The sequence below is a fragment of the Oryctolagus cuniculus genome, chromosome 8, assembly GCF_964237555.1.
Source record: "Oryctolagus cuniculus chromosome 8, mOryCun1.1, whole genome shotgun sequence".
Lineage (NCBI taxonomy): Eukaryota > Metazoa > Chordata > Mammalia > Lagomorpha > Leporidae > Oryctolagus > Oryctolagus cuniculus.
The window spans coordinates 21,219,525-21,241,462 of NC_091439.1; the positions used below are offsets into that span (position 1 = coordinate 21,219,525).

The 21,938-nt window shown below is 45.4% G+C and overlaps 1 protein-coding gene across 5 annotated transcripts in view; it reads right to left on the reverse strand.

Moving 5' to 3' along the window:
* Nucleotides 1-21,217, reverse strand: part of GAB1 (GRB2 associated binding protein 1) — a 132,335-nt gene extending 111,118 nt beyond the window's left edge. For 4 of the 5 annotated variants that reach the window (XM_017347322.3, XM_002716934.4, XM_017347321.3 and 1 more), the window contains exon 1: nucleotides 21,085-21,217. In XM_017347322.3, coding sequence (XP_017202811.1) covers nucleotides 21,085-21,156 — 72 coding nt within the window. In that variant the 5' untranslated portion in view covers nucleotides 21,157-21,217. Of the gene's footprint in view, nucleotides 1-12,497; nucleotides 12,585-21,084 lie in introns of those variants that run through there. The other variant, XM_070047490.1, reaches the window with a different exon arrangement.
* Between the last annotated feature and the right edge of the window lie 721 nt (nucleotides 21,218-21,938).

Here is a 21,938-nt window from a genome sequence, read left to right on the forward strand (position 1 = left end):
TCCTATGATGTATAATTTTAAAATACATTAAAGTGTAGTGTAAAGAAAAGATTAAATTTGCTACAGAATTTAAAAAAATAGTAACAATAATATGAAAGATCATTCTGTTGGGAGGGTAAGGGAAGTACCCTAATTAGTACCTTCCACAATCTTTCCCTCAAGAAGGAAAAAGTAAAAAGTTTACAGGCTCAAATCTCTACATTCCTCTGAGAAATTCCCACTGTTCCTTTGGCAGCCCTCCAAATAGGCTAGCTTTAGCTGGCAAAGAGTCAAACACAGTTATTCAAAATATGTTAATAAGGCTAACATGGCACTTGCATCACATGACCCCACCCTCCCCTTCTTTGTGTGAACTGAACCTGTGCAGGTTAAAACAGGCGTGCCAAACACTTGCTAAGTGAGATTACCGACTGGTTGGCTGAACAACTGCCAATTTAAAATAAGCATTTAGGGAGAATGGCTTCGCTATGTGTGTTGTATTTATAAATGGATACAGATTTTCATGTTGATGCTCAAGTCACTCCCACTCCCATATTGCTCTATGGGCATAAAAACATAACCATAGCACTAATGATTTGCATTCTGTAAGAACCATATTCAAACTACCCGAAACATTCCACCATACTTGATGAGAATACTAAAGAAAATTTCTGGGTGAAATACTTCTTATTCTACAAACGAAGAAATGGAAATAGTGTTGATGCACTGCGGAGAGGAGTGGATCTGAAAGCAGCACTGTCATTTAATCAGCTAATCCACCTATTCCATAGTATCTCTTTAGCCTGATACCAACTATTCCTTCTGTGGACACAGTAAAATCACACAGCAACTCGCTGTTCATCTCTGGCTTGTACGTATTCCAAAAATCCCAGTATTTCTCTCACAAAATCAAACTACATTAAAAAAGTTTCATTCCTCTTTCTCCCTGCCTCCAAAAAAAAAAAAGCATTAGCTTGTTTCTTCATCCACACAGACATTCCACACATAGTCTGAATTTTAGAACTTAGGCCATGCAAGCTTCATTTTCAGAGCAGAAAGCATGGGTTCCAAAAACATCTCAACACTTCCCAGTCTCTAAATTAGTCTTCAAATCATCAGACCTTATGCAGGAAATCGGGATCCAGTGTCTTCAATTTAAGAAGTTCAAGGGGAGCTGGAAGGAAGGCATAAGTGGGATTACACACTTACCCACAGTGACTCATCCTCATCTGCCCAACGCTAAACGCTGCACTGAATCTGGGCTCAGGAAGGAATTTCTCCTAGGGGCACAAAGGGGTGTGGGATTTCCAAATGTGCACTAAAGTAGGATCATCTGTGTGGATCAGGTGAGCAAATCCCACATAATTAACTTCCTACTACTGTGAAGGAGCAAACACAGGTGAGGCGGACGCCTTCCTGAAAGGTGGCGGCGACAAAGCCCCTGCCGATGCTGCCTGCGGAGGCCGCGGAGGCGGGATGGAGAAGCCAGAGATCGGGCTGGCACGGCAACGGACCCCACTGTACACTTAAAGACGGTCAAGGTGGCCAATTTTATGGTATGTGGGGTTTTTGAAATAACTGAAAAAAAAAAAAACAGATTGGGATGAATTTCTGATATTGCTACTGCTCTGAAGGCAGCTAAAAGTCTCCTGAAATTGTGCAAGGGTGTGAAGTTTAGAATTCACAGCAACTCCCTGAAGTCAGAGGTGGATGTGGCAGATTGCAAATAGCTCTGGGCTGGGCATCAAACCCTTCTGGTCTTAACTCTGCCTGCGGAAACCCACAGACCTTGGAAACCCACAAGCCTTGGAATCAGTACTTCTGGGGCCTAATCCCCTAAGGGCCTGGTTTTTCTCACTAAGAACAGGAAAAGTAATTAAAATGTTGGTCCTTTCATTTCTTTAAGAAAAACTGGCCTGTATCTTCCTTGAGTCAAATTTCTTCTCCGTTTAGTGTTTCAATAAATGTCTCACAGCTGAGTAAAAGTATTCTGCTTCAGAAATACGTGGCTTTATGACAAAAAAGAATCCCATGTGAAATACATCTGCATGTTTCCAAGGCTAGAACTTATGTGAAAGATTAAAGATATTTCAGTATCCGTGTTCCATTTACCTTGGTAAGAGCACAGGTTTCTCAACATGTAACTAACACTCTATGTTGGGACCAAAAACCACACTTGGTAAGATATTTAGTATGCATACAACTCCTATAAAGGGTATCCTTTAGTTGTTTAGTAATCACTGGAATGACTATATAATAAATATCTGAACAGGTCTATTAAAAATTATGACTCAAAACATAGAAAGTATCAATAAACCATGAACTTTAAGTCAATATGTGTACATTTTCTATTCAAATATAAAAACATTATAAGGCTGGGGTGGACGTTGTGGCATAGCAGGTAAAGCTGCCCCCTGTAGTGCCGGCATCCTGTATGGACACTGGTTCCAGTCCCAGAGGCTTCACTTCCAATCCAGCTCCCTGCTAATGCACTCAAGTAGAGCAGTGGAAGATGGCCCACGTACTTGGGCCCGTGCACCCATGTGGGCAACCCAAAAGAAGCTCATGGCTTTGGATTGGCTCAGCTCTGGCCATTTGGAGAGTGAACCAGGGGATGGAAGGCCTCTCTCTCTCTCTCTCTACCTCTCTCTATAACTCTATCTTTCAAATAAGTAAATAAATCTTAAAAAAATTATAAGGCTAAATATTATAATTCACTAATAAATCTTCTATCCTAAAGTACTAAGGAAATACTTTCCTTTAGTAACTCATGCAAAAGGCAATAGATCTGTTAGCATAATATTTTATAACCCATTTTCCTATATATTAAACCCAACAGAAAACTATCAGTGAAAACACTCCCACTGAAAATTTACAAGCAATGTTTTTTTAATGTGGCACTTGGATGCCTACTTAACATTATGCTTCTTCCTAACAGCATTTGTACTTGCTTTCAGTAAATACAAACATCTACTAATATATTAAGCAATACACAGATTAGAAATATTGGGGCGGGTGCTGCGGCATAGCAGTGAAGCCACCGTTGCCTGCAGTGCTGGCATCCCATATGGGCACTAGTTCGAGTCCTGGCTGCTCCATTTCCAATCCAGCTCTCTGCTATGGCCTGGGAAAGCAGTGGAAGATGGCCCAAGTACTTGGGCCCCTGCACCCATGTGGGAGACCCGAAAGAAGCTCCTGGCTCCTGGCTTCAAATCAGCGCAGCTCTGGCCATTGCAGCCAATTGGGGGGGGGGGGGTGAACCAGGAAATGGAAGACCTCTCTCTCTGCCTCTCCTTCTCTCTCTGTGTAACTCTAACTTTCAAATAAATAAATCTTTTAAAAAATATAGGAGGGAAAAATCTAAAAAAGTAATTCAGAATATTATGAGGCTAATAAGAAAAGAGTTCTACCAAGTATATGGTTTAAAAAATACAAGACAGACAGAAAATAAGGTCACCTGAAATGAAGACAAGTCCTGGGCCCGGCCTGTAGTTCTCAGAGCAGGGCAGAAGTCTCAGGGTAGGGAGTCGGCTCTCCTCGGTCGCCGGAGTCAACAGCCGCTGGTTCTGGGTCTCCACCCGCACACAGCAATGGCCCTTCTACTCACTTCAGGAGCAAAGGCATCTACTAACCAAACTTACCAGGACGCTCAGTGCAAGAAGAGGGTGTGGTAGACACTCCATTTAATAACAATAATGATCCTCAACACTTACAAAGCAGATATGAAGATTCTAGAAGATCTATGGGCAGATGGCCAGTGTAACTAAGAGGCTCAAGCACTCACCCTCCTGAGTGAATCAGTGGAGGAGAGGGGAGCCTGAAAGATGGTTAAAAAGAAAGGGAGGGAGGAGAGACTGCCAAGCTAGTTAATACAGTGCTATTGTGGTGAAAAGTTCCCAAATAGATTATGGGTTTCCAGCACGTATTTATGGAAAAAAGAATATTTTGATGCAAGGTCAATGATTTAACAAAGGATGATGATACCTATCATTTTATAAGTAGTTTCCAAATTCTATTCTATTTTCTTTTTTTTTTTTTAAGATCTCTGTAGGTAACTGAACAGAATTTAAAGTTCCCCTAAGAAAATGCTATGTCAAAAAAAAAAAAAAAAAAAAAAAAGAAAAGCTTTCTAGAAACAGAGTTCAGTAAGTACATGGTTGGAAATAAATAACCATTTCCACCTGGTCTACCTCTTGATGATTCTCTAAAATAGCCTGTCTCCTGCTCTCTTGCTTTCTTTCTCTAATGTGGACTTCAAAATCAAAGTCGAGGTTAAAAGAGATAGACTCTAATGTGCTCATTAAACACAAATATGCACAGAGCTGAAAAACAAGTGAACCTGACTTCTGCAATCAAGTACAACTATTCTTTTAAAAATCAACCACATCTCTACTAACTAAAACCAGATATATATTGTATAGAATGTAGGAAAGAATACCTGAATTCTGAACTATTCCAGGAAATGCAGACTCTAATAACACGCTCTCAGACTCCACAACCAGAATAACCAGAACTTCTGGACCTGAGCTGAGCCTCTGCATCTCTCCTCTTCATCAGTAAGCCATTCACACATTCTTGATTCAGGAACGCACATTCCTCCTTAAATCGATACTTACTTAATACCTCCTGTGACTTAATGATGTCTTTTGACCTGTTTGGTGACACTGAAGTATTATGTCATAAGCTAACCTTTCCAAAAATTCCCTTTTACTTTTGTCATCCTCTAAATATTTTCTCTTTGATAGAAAGTTTAGTATCAGTCACTAATGGCAAAAAAATAAACACCTATCTTTTAAAAAAAAGATTTGTTTGTTTGGCATGCAGAGTGGCAGAGATACAGAGAGATGGGGAGACACAGAGAGAGAGAGAGAGAGAGAGAGATCTTCCATCCACTGATTCACTCCCCAGTTGACAGCAATGCCCACTGGCCCCAGCAAGGTCAAAGCCAGGAGGCTGGAACTCCACCCAGGTCTCCCACACGGGTACAAGGGCCCTTACTATTTGGGCCTTCTTCCACTGCTTTCCGTGGCACATTAGCAGGGAGCTAGATCAGACACGTAGCAGCAAGGACTTGAACAAGCACCCACAGGGGATGCCGGTGCTGCAGGCGGTAACTTAACCACTGCCCCATGACAGCAGCCCCATCACACTGGTCTTTTTTAAGGATCGCAGCTATTCCCTTCATCTTGCAGAAGAGATTAAAGTTATTTTCTGAGTTTTGATTCTTGCTTTCTTTTCTAATCCATTCTCTGTATTCTTTAAAGAAAAAATTTACTTATTTATTTTGAAAGGCAAAGTCAGAGAAAGAGTCAGACACACAGACAAATCTTCCATCTGCTGGTTCCCACCCCAAATGGCCATAAAAGCTGGCTGAGGCTGCCCCAGGCAGAAGCCAGGAAGAGTGGAACTCCAGTGGAGTCTTCCAAGTGGGTGGCAGGGGTCCAGGCACTTGGGCCATCTTCTTCTGCTTTCCCAGGCTCATTAGCAGGGAGCTGGATTGGAAAAGGGGCAGCCAGGACCAGAACTGGTGCTCACACAGGAGGCCTGTGTCACAGGTGGCAACTCAGCCCACTGTACCACAATACTGTATTTACTTCAATTGGATTTTCTTTCTTCTATTCCCAGCTCAGGATTTCTCCAGCTGTGATCCAAGGACCACCTACATCAGAATTAAATGGGGGGGGGGGGGAGAAAATGAAAATGAAGAAGAGTATTCATTTTAGAAGTGAATCAGGTGGTTGCCATGTACACTACAGTTTGAGGATCACTGCCCAAAGCCCTTGATTCTTCCCAAAACAAAGCACACTAAACTGTAAGCACCTTCAGATTATCCGAGAGGAAAAGAACAGAGAAGCAGTTCTCCTTTTTGCCTTCCTTTTAAAATGGAAATGGAAGAGGCAAGAAAGCGTGGAGGGTGGAACTGAATGTGAGACTTCAGCACAAATGCAGACTCGTCAGCCCTGCTCTGTGGCTACTGCCAATTACAGTAGCCAGACCTGCAAGAGGACTTGATTACATGTAATTTATAAAAAGTAAACAAGCTGGGCAGCTTGTGAACAATGAATGGTGATATCCCAGCCAAGAGGTAATAAAAAGCATGAATAAATGACTCAGCACCCCCTCCCCCAGACAACAATAGGTTGTACTCTAGCTAGAAGGGCAAGGGCAGATTGAGTATTTTGGTAAGGATTTTAAATGGCAGCAGGCTGCTGGAGAGAGATTTTTCCCTGTCACATAAACCCTTCACAATCTCTAGCATTCAAAAGCTCAGCCATCTCAATGTTTTTCTCAGCGTTAGTGAAGTGGGAAAATAAATGTTTGCTTCCTGTAATGCAACACAATCCTACATCTAAATCGTGACTGTTAATGGAAATATGGGGAGAAAAAAACTAAATAATGCAGATGGAAGAATGGAGCTTTAGGAAGAAGTCCTCTACACCAGGGTTGCTCAGCTTTGTGCGCTGATGTTAGAGTCAGATCCACTTTCCTGTGCAACCTGGAGTGCTCAGCGGCACCTCTGCTGCCAGTCACTGGCACCAGAAGCTCTCCTCCCTCCCACGGTGACAACCGCAGTGTCCTCAGACATTGCCAAATCTCCCCTGGAGGGGGCAAAAGCACCTCCCACTCCCCACTAAAAAATACTGCTGTACACACAAACCTCATGAAGAAATGTGCGTATTAGTGAAACAGTTGGTAGAACATACTGTTCGTATTTTTGACATCGCTAAAAAAGCCTGTGGGTACAGGCGTTTGGCCTAGCAATTAAGACATTCCTGTCCTATATCAGAGTACATGGGTTCCATTCTTGGCTTGGACTCCTGATTCAGCTTCCAGCTAATGCAGACCCTGGGAGGTGGCAGAGAGAGCATAGGCAATGGGGTTCCAGACACCCATGTGAAAGACCTGGATTACATTCTTGGCTCATGGTCCCACCCTGGCATTTGGGGAGTGAAACAGTGGATGGGACCATTTCTCCTTCTCTTTCTCCCATTCAAATATACAACAACAAAAAGTTTTAATCCTGATTACTCAGTGCATTATCTAAGCGGTTACAAAAGTGCCACGTAACAAAGTGGTTGGCCTCTTTCTATTTCCTAGTCCTAGTCAATCAGCTGACAAATGCTGTCAATTTTACCTCCAAAGTTATCATTTAACAGAGCTAATGCACCACTCAGACATGGAAGGCACAGAGCCTGGGGCCGATGATACGTTTAGGAGCACCTGAAAAGTGTTTTAATACTAACTTCTTTTAAAATCAAGATAAAAAATAAATAATAAGGAATATATAATGACAAATCCAGGTTGGAATATATTCATCTTTATATTGACATAGTTACAAAATATAATTTTAATTTCTTAAAGATTTTCTTTAAAGACTTATTTATTTGAAAGGCAGAGTTACAGAAAGAGAGGAGAGATAGAGACATCATCCATCCACTGGTTCACTCTCCAAATGGCTGCAACAGGCTGAAGCTAGGAGCCAGTAGCTTCTTCCAGGTCTCCCACTTGGGTGCAGGGCCCAAGTATTTGGACCATCTTCTGCTGCTTTCCCAGGCCATCAGCGGGGAGCTGGATCAGAAGTGGAGCAGCAGGATCTTGAACCAGTGGTCATATGAGATGCCAGCGTTGCAGGTGGCAGCTTAACCTGTTATACCATGACATTGGGCCCAAGTAGTTTTTTTGTTTTGTTTTGGTTTTGTTTTGGTTTTGTTTTGTTTTGTTTGTTTTTTTAAAGGCAGAGCCACAGAGAAAAAAGGACAGAGAAGTAGAGATAGGGAGAAAGAATTCTTCTATCCGCTGGTTTCCTCCCTCAAATAGCCACAAAAGCTGGCTGGGGCTGGGCCAAGCCAAAGCCAGGAGATTGGAGCTACATCCAGGTTTCCCACAGAGGTACAGGGGCCCAAGTGTTTGGGCCATCCATCTTCTGTTGCTTTTTCTATGCCATTAGCAGGGAGCTGAATTAGAAGTGGAGCATCCAGGTTTCAAACCGGGGCCCATATGGGATGCTGGAGTCACAAGCAGTGGTTTAACCCTTTATGCCACAACACTGGTCCCTTAATTTAAGGAAGGAAGGAGGGCCCATGACAGCAAGAGTACATGGGGTTCATAGAGTCATAATATCCACACCACACCTCCCATCTAAGGGGAACTGAGCAACTAAACAAGCAAATATAACCAAGTGTGACAGGTGCCATGCTATGGGAACAACAGAACATCACAGAGGACAGGAGTGCTGGGAAGGCCCCTCTGGCAGAGGGGGAGAAGGGAGCACCAAGAATTTCTTGGAGAGGGAAGAGAATGTGAAAAGGTCAGAGTGAGGGATCCCAGGGCCGATCTGGACCTGATGGTTCAGTAGGGCTGAAGTGGAGAGCCAGAGGAAAGAGGCCAACCCCCAATGCTAGCAGACAGATGCACTGCACCATACCACAATGGAGCTTGCCAGCAGAGGGGAAGAGGCTGAGGCCTTCCTAAGGGCAGAGGGACGCAGAACTGCTTCCGACTGGAGGACAGCAGGATCAGATTTGTTTCAGAAAGGCCTTTCTGGCTGCCTTCATGCAAACAATTTTGAGGGGACAAGACTACAGGCAGAGAGACCAACTGGCTACTGGAGCAATCTAGAAGAAAGGCAAAATAGAGGGGCTAATAAGTCAAGAGATACTGGGGAAGTAAAACTGACAGAGTCTGGTCATTGGGCATGGTAAATGAGGGAGAGAGAAGAGTTCAAGAAAACCTGCTGGCTTAAGCCACTGGACAAGAGATGGTGGTGCAACTCATTTAGGGAGAGAACAGCAGGAGGACCAGGTTTGCGGAGAGGAGGACCATAGCTGCTATGGGCAGGCTGACTTCAAGTTGCTGTGGATACCTAAGTACTTAGAGTAACAGATCTGGAAAGAGAAATAGACTAAGATAGAGTATTCAGATTATTAGCAAGTAATTTGGGGTCATCTGATTGAGTATTAAGATCCATGGATGGGGAGTTGGCATTGTGGTACTGTGTGGGTTAAGCTGCCACCCATAATGCCAGCATCCCATACCAGACAGAGCATCAGTTTGAGTCCTGGCTACTCCACTTCCAGATACAGCTTCCTCCTACTGCACTTGATAAAGGCAGTGGGAAGATGGCCCAAGTATTTGTGCCCCTGCTACCCATAAGAACAGGATAGATTCCTGGCTCCAGGCTTCCGCCTTGCCCAGCCCTGGCTGTTGCAGCCATTTGAGGAGTCAACCAGCAGATGGAAGATCTCTGTATCTCCCTTTCTCTCTGTCACTCTGCCTTGCAAATAAATAAATTTAAAAAAAAAAAAAAAAACACGGATGGGCTTTAAGGATCAGAAAACATGCAAGGTTATGATGCATATGTTTACAAAAGTCTTATGAGACTGAGTGCTCAGAGCTTTTATCAAATTTTCAAAGGAGCTCATGATCCCACGACAGATGAAGAAGCACTAAGAGAGACAGGAAGAGACAGCCAGCACCAGAACTTTCGGGAACTCTGACACTAAGGAAATCGGAGCTTGGTGTCAGGAAGGCACAAGAAAGGCTGCATTTTGAGAAGACAAAGCGTCTCCATCCATGTAACCTCACGCGTTCCATGAAAAACAGGGACTAAAATATGTCTGCTTCGACTTCTCAACCAGGAGGCCACTGGGTGAACTTCGTAGGTGCTGTTAAGACCAGGGTGATGGAAAAAGACCCGCTCAGGCTGCATCCCACTGAGATGAGTGGCAGGTAAGGAAGAGGGGCAGGCTGGTGTATCCAGCCAACATCATGAATCTGAATAGCAAATGAAGAAATAGAAATCGGTCTCAAATTCGTCCCGTCTTTAAAAAGGCATCCCCCTTTTGAGGTGCTGGTGAAATGTCTCTTGGCAGCTTCATTAAACCTTCACACAGTCCCTGAAGGAACCTCCTTGTGCTGAACTCCCCCAGAGCTCATCTCACCCATCACTGGTGAGAATACAACTCGCAACAGTGAGTGCACCCAGCGTTCACCAGCAGCACACAAACTCTTCAAAGGGAAGGCAGTCTCCATTTGCCTCTCTTCTTCCCAATTCTTCACAGTGCCTTCTCACAGCAGGCACTCAAGTCAGGACTGAATGGATGTGACCTGGAAGGTGAGAGAGCTGACCCTGACAGAACAGCTGGTTAAGTTGTGTGACCTCTGGACAAATCAATTAGCCTTCCAGAGGCTAATTTTCATTCCCTGTAAAATGAGGAGGTTGGACTCTCAACTAGTAGAGGAGGAGATGTGTGTGACTGGGGAAAAAAAGATACTCAATTGTTTTTGTAATATACATCACAGAAAGTAAGAATGAATTGGAAACCAAACAATACATGAAGAGTAGAATGGATTAGAAAAGGTGGAGAAATATTGGACAAGACAATTTGTGATTTTAGGTTCAAAATTCTACAATTAGTTGGTCGTACTGTTTAGTAGCTCATGCAAGGCACTACACCATACATTTTAGACAAAGAACAAATGCCATCTTTGTCCTCTGGAAAGTGATATCCTATTACAAACACTAAAGCATGATAAGCGAAGCTGTAATTTTCTCTGTAAACAGATCATGTGTACGCACCTTCTACTGTGTGTGCTGCGGATCGTTATGAAAATCACCTAGAAAAATACATTAGGTTTGCTTTTCCTTTCGGAAGCACCACACATTTGTAAATTTGACCGTCGATGATTTGACTGCTTCAAAGAGAAAGAAAAAAGAAATCTGGCCAATGGTACCAGTTTGATTGTATGCCCTTCTCTTTGGCCATAAATCCAATGCACACTGTTCAAAAGGCTCTGGTTTTGTGTAATGGCATCACTAGGAATAAACTACCTTCCCAAATAGTTCGCATTTCTACCAGCTCAGTTTCTCCTTTTACCTTTTCTCAATGCTTCAAACCCTGAAGTCTGAAATTGTCAGATGGACGCTGTGAAGTCCAAATACTCCTACGTAACTTTGGGGTCAGTTATAATTTTGCCAGAAGGCAGTGGGGTTCAAATAATACCTCCCTACCAGAATGAGGTAATTATTCCTCACCAAGCTCTACACAACACCATTGGAATTCAAAACACCGAAGGCAGAATTTTACCAAAAGCTTCTCTTCCCAGAGTGAAAGACTGAAGAAGCAGCCCTCTCTCTCCAGATAACCCAGGTGTCGGTCAGCCTTCCAAACCTTCACTAACAACTCTGGCCAAGGCACTGCTGGGCATGGGTTATGGGCCGGGGCTGAGAAAGCCCAACAGGCACTTAATTCTTCAGTCAGGTAGTCCTATCCCAGGGAGGAGTGGTGCGGGCCAGAAGGCGGCCTGACCACATTTCCCAAGACAGTAGTAACTAAACACTGCATTTTGGGAGGGGGAAAAACAAACTGCGTACTGGGTGGATACCAGGGCTCCTTTTCTCCATTACTACTTAATAGCCATACAAACTAATACCTTCCCCTTCCCGGAGAAGAGAGGAAAGAACATGCAAGTCAAGATTCTGACACAAATACTTGTGATGTTGGTGGCTAGGTTTCCATTACAGAGGAAGACGGGGAAACCAATAGGAAGAGCCAGGGAGAGCAGGCAACTGGGGACAAAGAGTACTTTCACCTTTCTCCTACTTCGAAAAAAAAAAGCTATTTAGCAAATAAAATTTTATAGCAGCTGGCACACTGTTGCATTTCAAACAACAGTAAAAAACAAAACAAAAACCAGCTGCATTCTCCTGCTGTGGCAGTCCACGTAGTCACTGGACAACACGCTTCATAACTAAAAGGACACTTACCTGCTTGTCTCAAGTAGGGGGAGAGTGGGGCTACAGAAAATGCACCTCAGCTTTGGATTTCCAGCTTTCCCAAGAGCCTTCTAAGTACCCTCAGTACTTCCAATGGGAAGGAGCAACGTGCAAACAAGTTACAAAGCCTTGGTACTGCCTGTCATTCCCTTCCCCCACTCAGACCAGAGGCTGGCCTCCCTCACTTTAGATCCTTGAAACGTAAAATAGAACCAATAGATCCGGGTGGTTTCTCCCTGTATCCCCTGTCCTTAAAGAAAAGTATATGAAACTGTTTCAAAAAACCCTGAAGTATCGGAGACAAAGCAAAAGAAAATAAATCAGAAAGGGAAAGGAGAAACAATAAACAGGATAGTGAACCTTTAGTATTTTTCTTCCTTCAAAAAAATAAAAAGACCCAAGATTTTTACATTGAAAAGAAATAGTTGGACTCTGCATATATTGTTTTTAATTCATGGAACAATGTAGCCATTTGTTTTTGTTTTGTTTTGTTTTTTTCCTTTTAGGACATTGTTTTCTGAGCACATAACTTAGGGGCAGTACTACGCAAAACACAAATTCAAAGTAAAACCCTGAGAGGACAAAAACACCACCGTAAGAAAAACTCTTGATAAGTCTGGCACTCTTTCCAGTCCATGTAAAAGAAAACTCAGTTTAGAAATACGATAAACATTTCTGAAAAACACACAAAAAAGTAAGGAAAGAACAATGAAGTAGTAGAAAACATTTGAAGATAACTCACATTTCCCCTCCTAGAAGCGCTATTCCTTTACCTCTTACGTCCTCACGTGCAGTGTGTACATGCATGGAGTCGCTCTGCTAAACAACCACATGGAAAATTTCTGTTCCAGATAATGCTGCAGGACAGGGCTTGGCAGCTACAAGTTGTAATCAGAATGCTTCAAGAGCTAATGTAAGAGAGATAACAACCAAATATGCATTGCAGTGCACATGGTGTTAACTCTTTGGGGATAAAACAGGCTGTTGGTGGGGGGGGGGGGTGTGTCAAAAGCTGGTAAGTTAGATTTTCTATGCACCATCCAGCAACGCAAACTGGGGAGAATTTGACCTATGAATAAGTGAATTGATGACAACACAAAAGATTCTTTCTGGAATTAAGGTATTCTTGTATTAATTGGTTAAGGTGCTCAGGCATACAAGGCTCGAATGGCCAGAAGCTTCCGGGTCCTGGAGGGCATTTTCCCAGCAACTGAACAGGCCTACATTGCCATCCACAATTCACTAAGGATCCTGGGGCCATCAGGTTGGCAACTGAAGAGGCTACTTATTTAATAAATGTGCAAATCCATGGTACAGTGGGCCACTGCTCCCCAAAAGTAATCTACAGAAGAAAAGAATGCTAACTGTATTTGTGCTGTAGTCCAAGAAGGGAGAATAAAGAGACCTGCGACTTGATTAAGTTTTCTGTACTTGGTCGACAGACAGGCTGAGATAAAAGGAGTCACAGAGATGTTCTGACTTCAGTCCAAGTTCAAAGGGTACATTCCGATGGAGCTCTAACTTGGGGGAAATGAACTGCCACGTTACTGCAAGGAAATGTGAAAGGAGAGAAACTCCTCTATCAGCAGTCAGAGGGATGTGACGGGACCCAATGGCGCTATTCTCGTTCCTCCAGCACTAGCTGGCACTCCCACAGCTGGGCTAAGATGGCTTCCAAAGTCCAGAATAAGACGCTGGCCCAAGGCGGCCCTGGCCCTCAGAAGCGAAGGAATCAAAGGTCCTTTTATTCTTCCTCCCTCCAGAACGTGCTCCCTCTCTGTTGCAAACGAAATGCTTGCCAGAATGAATTACTTAGCTCCAAACGGACATAAAGAAATCTTAAATAATGCATGGCCCTTGGAATTTTAATAAGTTCAGGTGACCAAACAAGTTGTTTGGTTTGTTTGCTTCTAGTTTGAGGCAGAAAATGCACTTGTAGTTAGGAGCCCCTCAGGAGCACTGAGGGTCTTGGCAGAACCAAAACCTTAAACTTCTCAAGCTGGGAGTTAAGCTGACATCCGCACTCAATGCGTGAGACTGTTCCTACGCAGTTCTTTGCACTAGGATGCCCTCCTCCTCACTTAACACCAGCCTTCCCCTATGCTGGTGTATTGCTGCCAGCAGTTAACTCAGTTCTTCCAAGAACAGAGCCTGAAACGCATTTGTGAACTCCTGGCTGGCACTCCTCCTCCCCTCCACTCTCAGTCTGAACTCCAGGCAATTATGCTCCATAGCCCTCATCTGGCAATTAATCCTATACGGCCTTGTAACATATCTCTTGTAAAATGGATTCAATGTTTGTGCATTTATAGCTTGTTTTCACAAACAGATTAGAAACTCCTGAAGGCCAGGGAGTGGGTCTTTGCTTTCACAACATTCCACACACAGCACCTTACAAAAGCTCCTGAAATACCTGTTTATTTAATTGACAGATGCTGCTTGAACTTCTACTATGAACCAGGCTATCTCTCTCTCTGTCTCTCTCTCTCTCTCTCTCTCTCTCTCTCTCTCTCTGCCTGGATGATGCTGAGCACAACTACATTCTGTGAAGAGAAACAGCACAGGCCCCAAAGAAGTCTGCCTCATCAGTTTCTAATACATTCACTAAACTATTCAAGATGAACAAGAAGCTAAGATTTCTTGCCCCCAAAGGAAGCCTACTAAAAAGTTCCCCGTTTGCCCCCTCCCACTCAAGGAAATGTCTGCAAAGAGGAATGCTAAACTGCAAGACAATTTAGGCCCTTCTGTCTCATACATCACAGATAAGGGAAACTGGGATCACAAGGATCAGACCCTGTGCGGGTGTGTGGCAAGGCCAAGTGGAGTGTGGGTCCCTCCACTCAGTGTGGGTTTGCTTCCACCATTTGACCCACCAGTGCTTGTGTCAAATGACTTTTTGAAAACAAAATCCTTCAAAAGTAAAGTGGTAGTCCACCTCCACTTACTATGGTGTACTTTCTGTCAGTCTCAGAAAATCAGGAGAGCTGATTCGTAACATTTTGAATTCAAACACCTTTTAAACTTTCTCAATCTATAATTTATGAAGTACTTAACCAAATACTTTTAAGATTAACTCCAAAATATGGCATTTTACTCCCTAAAACCCAGTCATTTTATACTCTACATATTTCCTAAGCTGATTTATTGCAGCAAAATACAACGAGATATCCAACTGTGCTGTCAGCCAGATTACCCAAGAATAGTTTTTGCCATCTTGCTAACGTCTTAAAAATATTTTTTTTTTAAAAAGCGGAGAATTCTAAAACTGCCCTCCTGATTGATATACCTTCCTAATGGTAATTTTTAATCCCAATAATCAACAATCGGATTTACAAATTCAGCAAGCTTTACATGGAGCATTCTGTACTTAGCATTAACCTTGAGTAAAACAAAAGAATTAACTATCATAAAGGCTTAATGTGATTGCTAGGGTCAAAGTTCCTGCCACACAGGAGCAAAAAGAAATCATCAGGAATTCCAATGGGATGTTTATTGACACCAAGAGAGCAAGAAGATTCTTCTTTCAACAGAATAACTAGGCTTGTCCAGTCACTGAGTGAAAGATCAGAGTCTGGTGATTGCTCCTGATGACCACCAAAAAGGGGAGAAGGAGCTTCCAATCGCAGTCCTCTCTGTGGCAGTGACAACGGGGACTTGGTGCTTAGCACAGGCCCTCAGTTGTCCTGAACCGAGGAGATGCTGGCCCGCGCCCCATCCTCCACATCAGATGTCAGGTGCTCACCGGGTAGGAGGGGCTACTTCTGTTTCTAGGCGCATTTCCAGAACCCGGGGTATGTTCTTGAAGTCCAGACAAGAGCTGTCTTATTAACTGGCAGCTGCAGAGCAGACAGAGCCCACGCTGAGCACAGATTACCCACCCAAGAGCAGGCTGAGCCTTGCTCCCAGGCTGGCTGTCAGCTATCAGGCCACCTTGCTCTGGCCTCAGAAGCAGGTTTTCCTGCTGGGGTGCACACCTGCCCAGTGCCAACAGCCAGGCCAGGGAGGATCCTGAACCTGGTGCCCAGGCTTGTGACAGGCCACAGGCAAGTGCCTCCTGCAAGGCCACGGCGGTAGCCAGCTGGCTTGAAGCAATCTTCTGTTTACAGACTTACACTGTATTTCAGCTAAAATTTCAAGTCTTGCTGAAAATCCCACCATTAGTTCTTTAACTCTGAAAAAAATCTGTGCACTGCTGTTGAGTGCATATTATCAAGAGTTTGTTTTCTATAATCCTAATGACAGTGATCTGTATAGCATTCTACTCCCATCCTTAACAAAATAAAAAAGAAAGAGGCTGTCTACTATATAAAACAGGAGAAAACCAGCAACACAGTAATACCAAAACTGAATGAAAAGCATAAAAATTTTCACCTCCTTTTTTTTAAAGATTTATTTTTTTTGAAAGGGAGGGTTATAGAGAGAGAGAGGGAGAGAGAGAGAGATCTTCCATCTGCTGGTTTACTCTCCAAATGGCTGCAATGGCTGGGGCTGGGCCCAGCCAAAGCCAGAAGCTTGGAGCTTCATCTGGTTCTTCCATGGGGGTACAGGGACAGAAGCACTTGGGTCATCTTCCGCTGCTTTCCCAGGTATATTAGCAGGGAGCTGGACTGGAAGTGGAGCAGCCAGGACTCAAACTAGCACCAACGCTGGCATTGCAGGTAGCAGCTTAACCCACTACACCACAACACCAGCCCCACACCTCCATTTTAAGTGGTCTTTAAAAAATTTATAAGCACATACAAAAGATCCTCACCGGGGCTGGTGTTGTGGTGCAGCAGGTTAAGCTGTTAAGCAGGTTAATGCCAGCATTCCATGAAAGAGCCAGTTCCAGTCCTGGCAGCTCCACTTCTCATTCAGCTCCCTGCTAACACACCTGAGAAAGCAGCGGAAGATGGCCCAAGTGCTTGGGCCCCTGCACCCACATGGGAGACTCAGATGGAGTTCCAGGTTCCTGGTTTCAGCCTGGCCCAGCCTCAGCGGTTGGTGCCCACTTGGAGAGTGAATCAGCAGATGGGAAGATCTCTCTCCTTCTCTCTATAACTCTGCCTTTTAAATCAAAATAAAAGAAATATTTTTAAAAAATTATTCTTATTGTTTTGCAAATACAGAATAAATTAGAAAGATAAGAGAAAGCAGGGAATCTGCTCACCACTTCAGTCTTTCTCAATTTGTTTTAGTTCATCATTGTCACTCTCTTTAGGAAATTCCAATGGTAGGAGTCTGTCCTGGTAGTTAAGCTACAGTTGGTTGTATTTCTGTTCAACTCCTGGCCCCAGTTCTCAATTCCAGTTTCCTGCTAATACAGATAGACCCTGGAAGGCGAGGGTGATGGCCCAAGTGATTGGGCTCCTGCCACCCTCGTGGGAAATCTGGGTTGTGTTCTTGTTCTAGGCATCAGCCTAGGGGCCACCCTGGGCATAAGGAAGTGAACCAGCAGAAAGGAGCATGCTCAGACACTCTCTCTTTGCCTCTCTGCTGCTCAAATATATGAATAAATAAATGTAAAAAGTTAAGAAAATTAGAGAAAGGCTTCCACATTAGTTGAACACACAGTGTGCAAGCAAACAATGCTGCTTAAGTTGACTAGGAAATGGCAAACATACTATGGATTTGTAATGGATTGCTGGCGGCCATAATTTGAGATGTCTTTAAAGACATCTGTGGCGTAGTGGGTAAAGCCGCCACTGCAGTGCCGGAATCCCACATGGGTGCCAGTTCAAGACCCAGTTGCCGTACTTCTGATCCAGCCCTCTGCTATGGTCTGGGAAAGCAGTAGAAGATGACCAAGTCCTTGGGCCCCGGCACCTGCTCCTGGCTTCAGATGAGCACAGCTCCAGCTGTTGTGGCCAACTGGGAAGTGAACCAGCGGATGGAACACCCTTCTCTTTCTCTCTCTCTTTCTACCTCTCTCCCTCTCTGCCTCACCTTCTCTCTCAGTGTAACTGTGACTTTCAAATAAATAAATATTAAAAAAAAGAACTAAAACAATTTTTCATCTTAAACACCCTTCAATATCATAGTAATCAGTGTTCGGACTACCCTATAAACACTGTAAATGGTGAGACAACTGTCAAAACCCCACAGGTGAAATATTTCCCAACCAAATCAGGATGTTCATAAATGCCAGAAGTCTCATTTAATAATTATAGTTCCAAGCATCCAACATATTTTTTCACAGCAAACCTGTTCATTAAAATCCATTATCAAGCAATATTTTGCAGACTAGGTGGCCAACAACGCTCCCTTTCATGCAGAAAATGGTCTACATGAAAAGAAAACAAACACAGAAAATGAATATGCATGCCTGTATCTTCCAGGACCAAAACTGCTTTATCAGAAAACATTCTAAATGGATATTAAGACCAAAAGATCAATAATTTGAGAATATCAAAATATTCTGGGCAACCACCTCAACAGATAAAAAGCTTAAGGCAAGCCTCAACTTGTAACATGGTCCTCCTGGCCCCTCAGTTGTAAGGCTACTTGCCCATGGTCTTCCTGGGCCATCTCCATCTCCATTACCAGTGTAGAAACAAACCAAAAACCTATTGCCACAGCAGGCAACACTCTCCACTGCTGCAAAACAATTTAGGAACTCACTGCCTCAACTATTTCTAGGATTTCAATCTACATTGAGCTTGTTTCTCAAAGTATCTATAAAAGGGCCAGTGTTGTGGTACAGCAAGTAAAGCTAATGCCTGCAACACTGGCATCCCATATTGGCAATGGTTTGAGTCCCAGCTGCTCTACTTCCCAAACAGCTCCCTGCTAATGTGCCTGAGAAAGCAGGGGAAGATGGCCAAATATATTTGATGATATTTGTTATGTGGGCCCCTGCCACCCACATGGGAGACCCAGATGGAGTTCCTAGCTTCAACCTGGCCAAGTCCTGGCCAATACAGCCATTTGGGGAGTGAACTAGCAGATAGAAGATCCCTGTCTCTTCTCTCTCTCTCTCTCTCTAACCTCTCTTTCAAAGAAATAAATAAATGTTTAAAAAATAATCTATAAAATATCCATACCACTCAACTCGGGTACTGCTGGCTGACTTTTTCACATATGCTTATCTCATCACCCCAAAGACTCGGAAAGCTACTTGAAGGCAAAGACATCAGCACTGTGTCCCTAATCTACAGCCTGCCTGTTCTTTGCATTCTCAACTCATATTCACAGAATCACAGACTATAACTTGAATGGACCTTCAGAGATGACCTAGTCTGAGCTCCACATCTGAATGAGCCAGATGAAGTCACCAACCTTTAAACCTCAGTCAGGCAGGCAGATTTGGGCTCCAAATCCTACCTCTGGCACACTCTGGTTATATAGCCTATTTTGTGTAAAACAGAGATAAAAATCTACCTCAGAAAAATGGTTTAATCATCAAATAAGATCAAATACATTTTTTATTGTATTCCAAAGGCAGAGAAACAATGAGCGACACATAGAGATTTTTCCATCCACTGGTTCATGCCCAAAATGCCTGTGACAGCCAGCGCTGGGTCAAGCTGAAGCCAGGAGCACAGAATGCAATCCAAGTCTCCCATGTGGGTGGCTGGGACCCGAGACCTGAGCCACTATCGACTGCCTCCCTCAGTGCCCAAGAGTAGGATGCTGGATCAGAAGTGGAATAGCAGGGACTCAAGCTGGGTACTCAGATATGGGAGGGAAGCTCAAACAGCATCTTAACTGTTCCACCAAATGCATACAAATATAAATATATATATATTTACTTTTTTAGTCCTTTTAAAGATACAATCTTTTCGGTTGATTTTCTTCCTGGTTACTATTATCTTAAACTGCAAGCGTAAGAGGCAAGGCTTTTTCCTATAGGATTTCCTAACCTTATGGTTGGTGCCTAGTACAGTCTTGATGTCTTTTGAGTGAGTCATGAAGCAACCATGCAAAAGAAAGCATTAAACTCCACTACCACTAGCGAGTTGCGTGTTACTCTTTAGTTCTCCCAAGAACCTCATCTCTTAGGTCCATGTCTTTCCTAAACTGTGCCTTCTCAAAACAAACATATCTACCTTCCAACTCCTCCTCTCTGTCACCCATGAAAGCTTCTCTTCAGAACTGAAAGCTAAAACAAACACAAAGCAAACAACCCTGCCCCTGCCTCTCTCAAATTTTTAGCATCAAGTGTGTGCATCTTTACCAAAATATTCGGGCAAACTATGATAGACAGAGCCAGGATTTGGAAGCGAGTCCCTCCGCAAAATTAGCTGTCCATAACAAACGGAAAGTAAACCAGAAACTCACTGGGGAGCTGTCAGTGAAGTTAAATATCACACTTCACTCTCTGCTATGCAAGTAAACAGTGACTAACAGGATTAACCGGAGCTCCATACCAACTGTAGATGTTCTTTAAAAAAAAAAACAAAAAAAAACAGGTTCCATCCACGCAGGTAGTGCCTCAAGCTTACGGGAGCATTTGTTTTGCTTTTGAAAACACAACTTACAGAAAGTCATGTTTCTCCAGATGCCAGGACAGAAGTGTCATTTCTTCCCTTTGCAGGGGCCAGCGACCAACGAACCAATGGGGAGGAGGAATACCAGAGCCCTTTAGAGGACAGGGATTCCCACTACAGTGAGGCGGAGTCTTTCAAGGAATATTTCTCCCAATAGCTACGACGACTTGACACACAGTGTGCGTCTCGTATCTATTACACAAATACCATGTAAGCCACTCCGGTGCCCTGGGAAGGGACTGCAACACACAGAAATCCCTCGTGGCTTCAGCGGGGCATGACAGCGCGACCAAGGCGCCCAAACACCAGCCACTAGGCTCCCCCCAGCGCACGCAGCCGCCAAGGTTCTCGGGCCAAACCCCAGTGCCTCTCAATTCCAACCGCGAAAATGCGAACCCTGCTCGGCCAACGCCAGGGCGCCTAAGAACTTTGCTTTTTCTACGCCTTTTGCAGGTCTCTCCTATCAATGTCGCAGGTCCGCCTGGAGGGGCAGGAGCCGGGAGCGTGGACTAAAGGGAGGAGGGCTGGGGGCAGTTTTCCTAGTGCGCGAAATGTGGGGGCACAGCGGCGGCTATCAAGAAAGGTGACCGCCCCTCTCGTCGTGGCCCCCTACCCCGGCTAAAAGCAAGAAGGAAACCAGGCAGCGGCGCTCAGCTGGAAACGCCGGGCCCTCCGAGGGGACGCCGAGGCCCGCGAAGCAGGGCCGGCTGGGATCCAAAGCAGCAAAGTTGCTGGCCAAGTGGAACCAGGGCGAGCGTGAACAGCACCCGGTCCCGAGGCTGCCAGGGGCCGGGGGGGAAAGAGGCCGAGATGGGCGGCCCCGAGGAGGGGTGTGGGCGCGGCGGCCGGGGCTCTACTTACATAACGCTTCAACTTTTTCTCCGGCGGGGACTTGCGGAGCCATCCCGAGCAGACCACTTCGCCGCCGCTCATGGTGCCCGATCGAGAGCCCGGTGGGCGCGCTCCCGACACAGCCGACACGCACCCCGGGCCGTCGGGGCTGGCCGGCTCCGCGGCTCGCTGGCCCGGCGCGATCGAGCCTCTCTCCTCCTCAGGTCAGCAGGCGGGAGCGCAACGTGAGCCGCGGTTTCCGCGGGGCCGAAGGCGCGCCGGCCTCCTTTCAGTGCGCCCACCTCGGGGTCCCGCCGGCCGCCGCTTCAAGCAGCGTTTGGGCTCCGCGGGACTCTGCCCGGACACGGAGCCGGAGCCTCGGGCCCCCTGCGCTCCGCCCCCTGGGAACAGGACCTCCGCCAGCAGCTTTCCGAAACAAGACAGCAATGCACAGGCACACACACAATGCCCAGTCCCGCGCGTCCGCTCTCGGTCTCGGTGCGCCCGGCGCGATCTCCTCCTTCCCTCTTCCCCGGAGGAGGGCGGGTCGCTGCTCCGCGGCGCCCGGGCAGCCGAGAGGAAAAGGAAAAAGCCGCGAGGCTCCCGCGGGCAGCGGACGCAGGGCAGGTCCCGCGCCGGCGAGGGAGCCGCCGATTCTGAGGCGAAGAGCGAGCGGGCGGGCAGGCGCAGGGGAGTCGGGCGCTTGAGAGGTCGCGGGTCCGGGCGGAGGGTGGGTCCACTCTCGCGGCCGCCGCGGAGGGCGGGGAGCGGCGGAGGAACTGGGCGCTCGGCGGCGCGGCTCCAGGGAGGGATCCCACTGTCCCGTCCCCTCGCGCTCCTCCCCCGCCGCCTCCCCCACCCCGGGGCGCGCGGCTCCGCGCCCG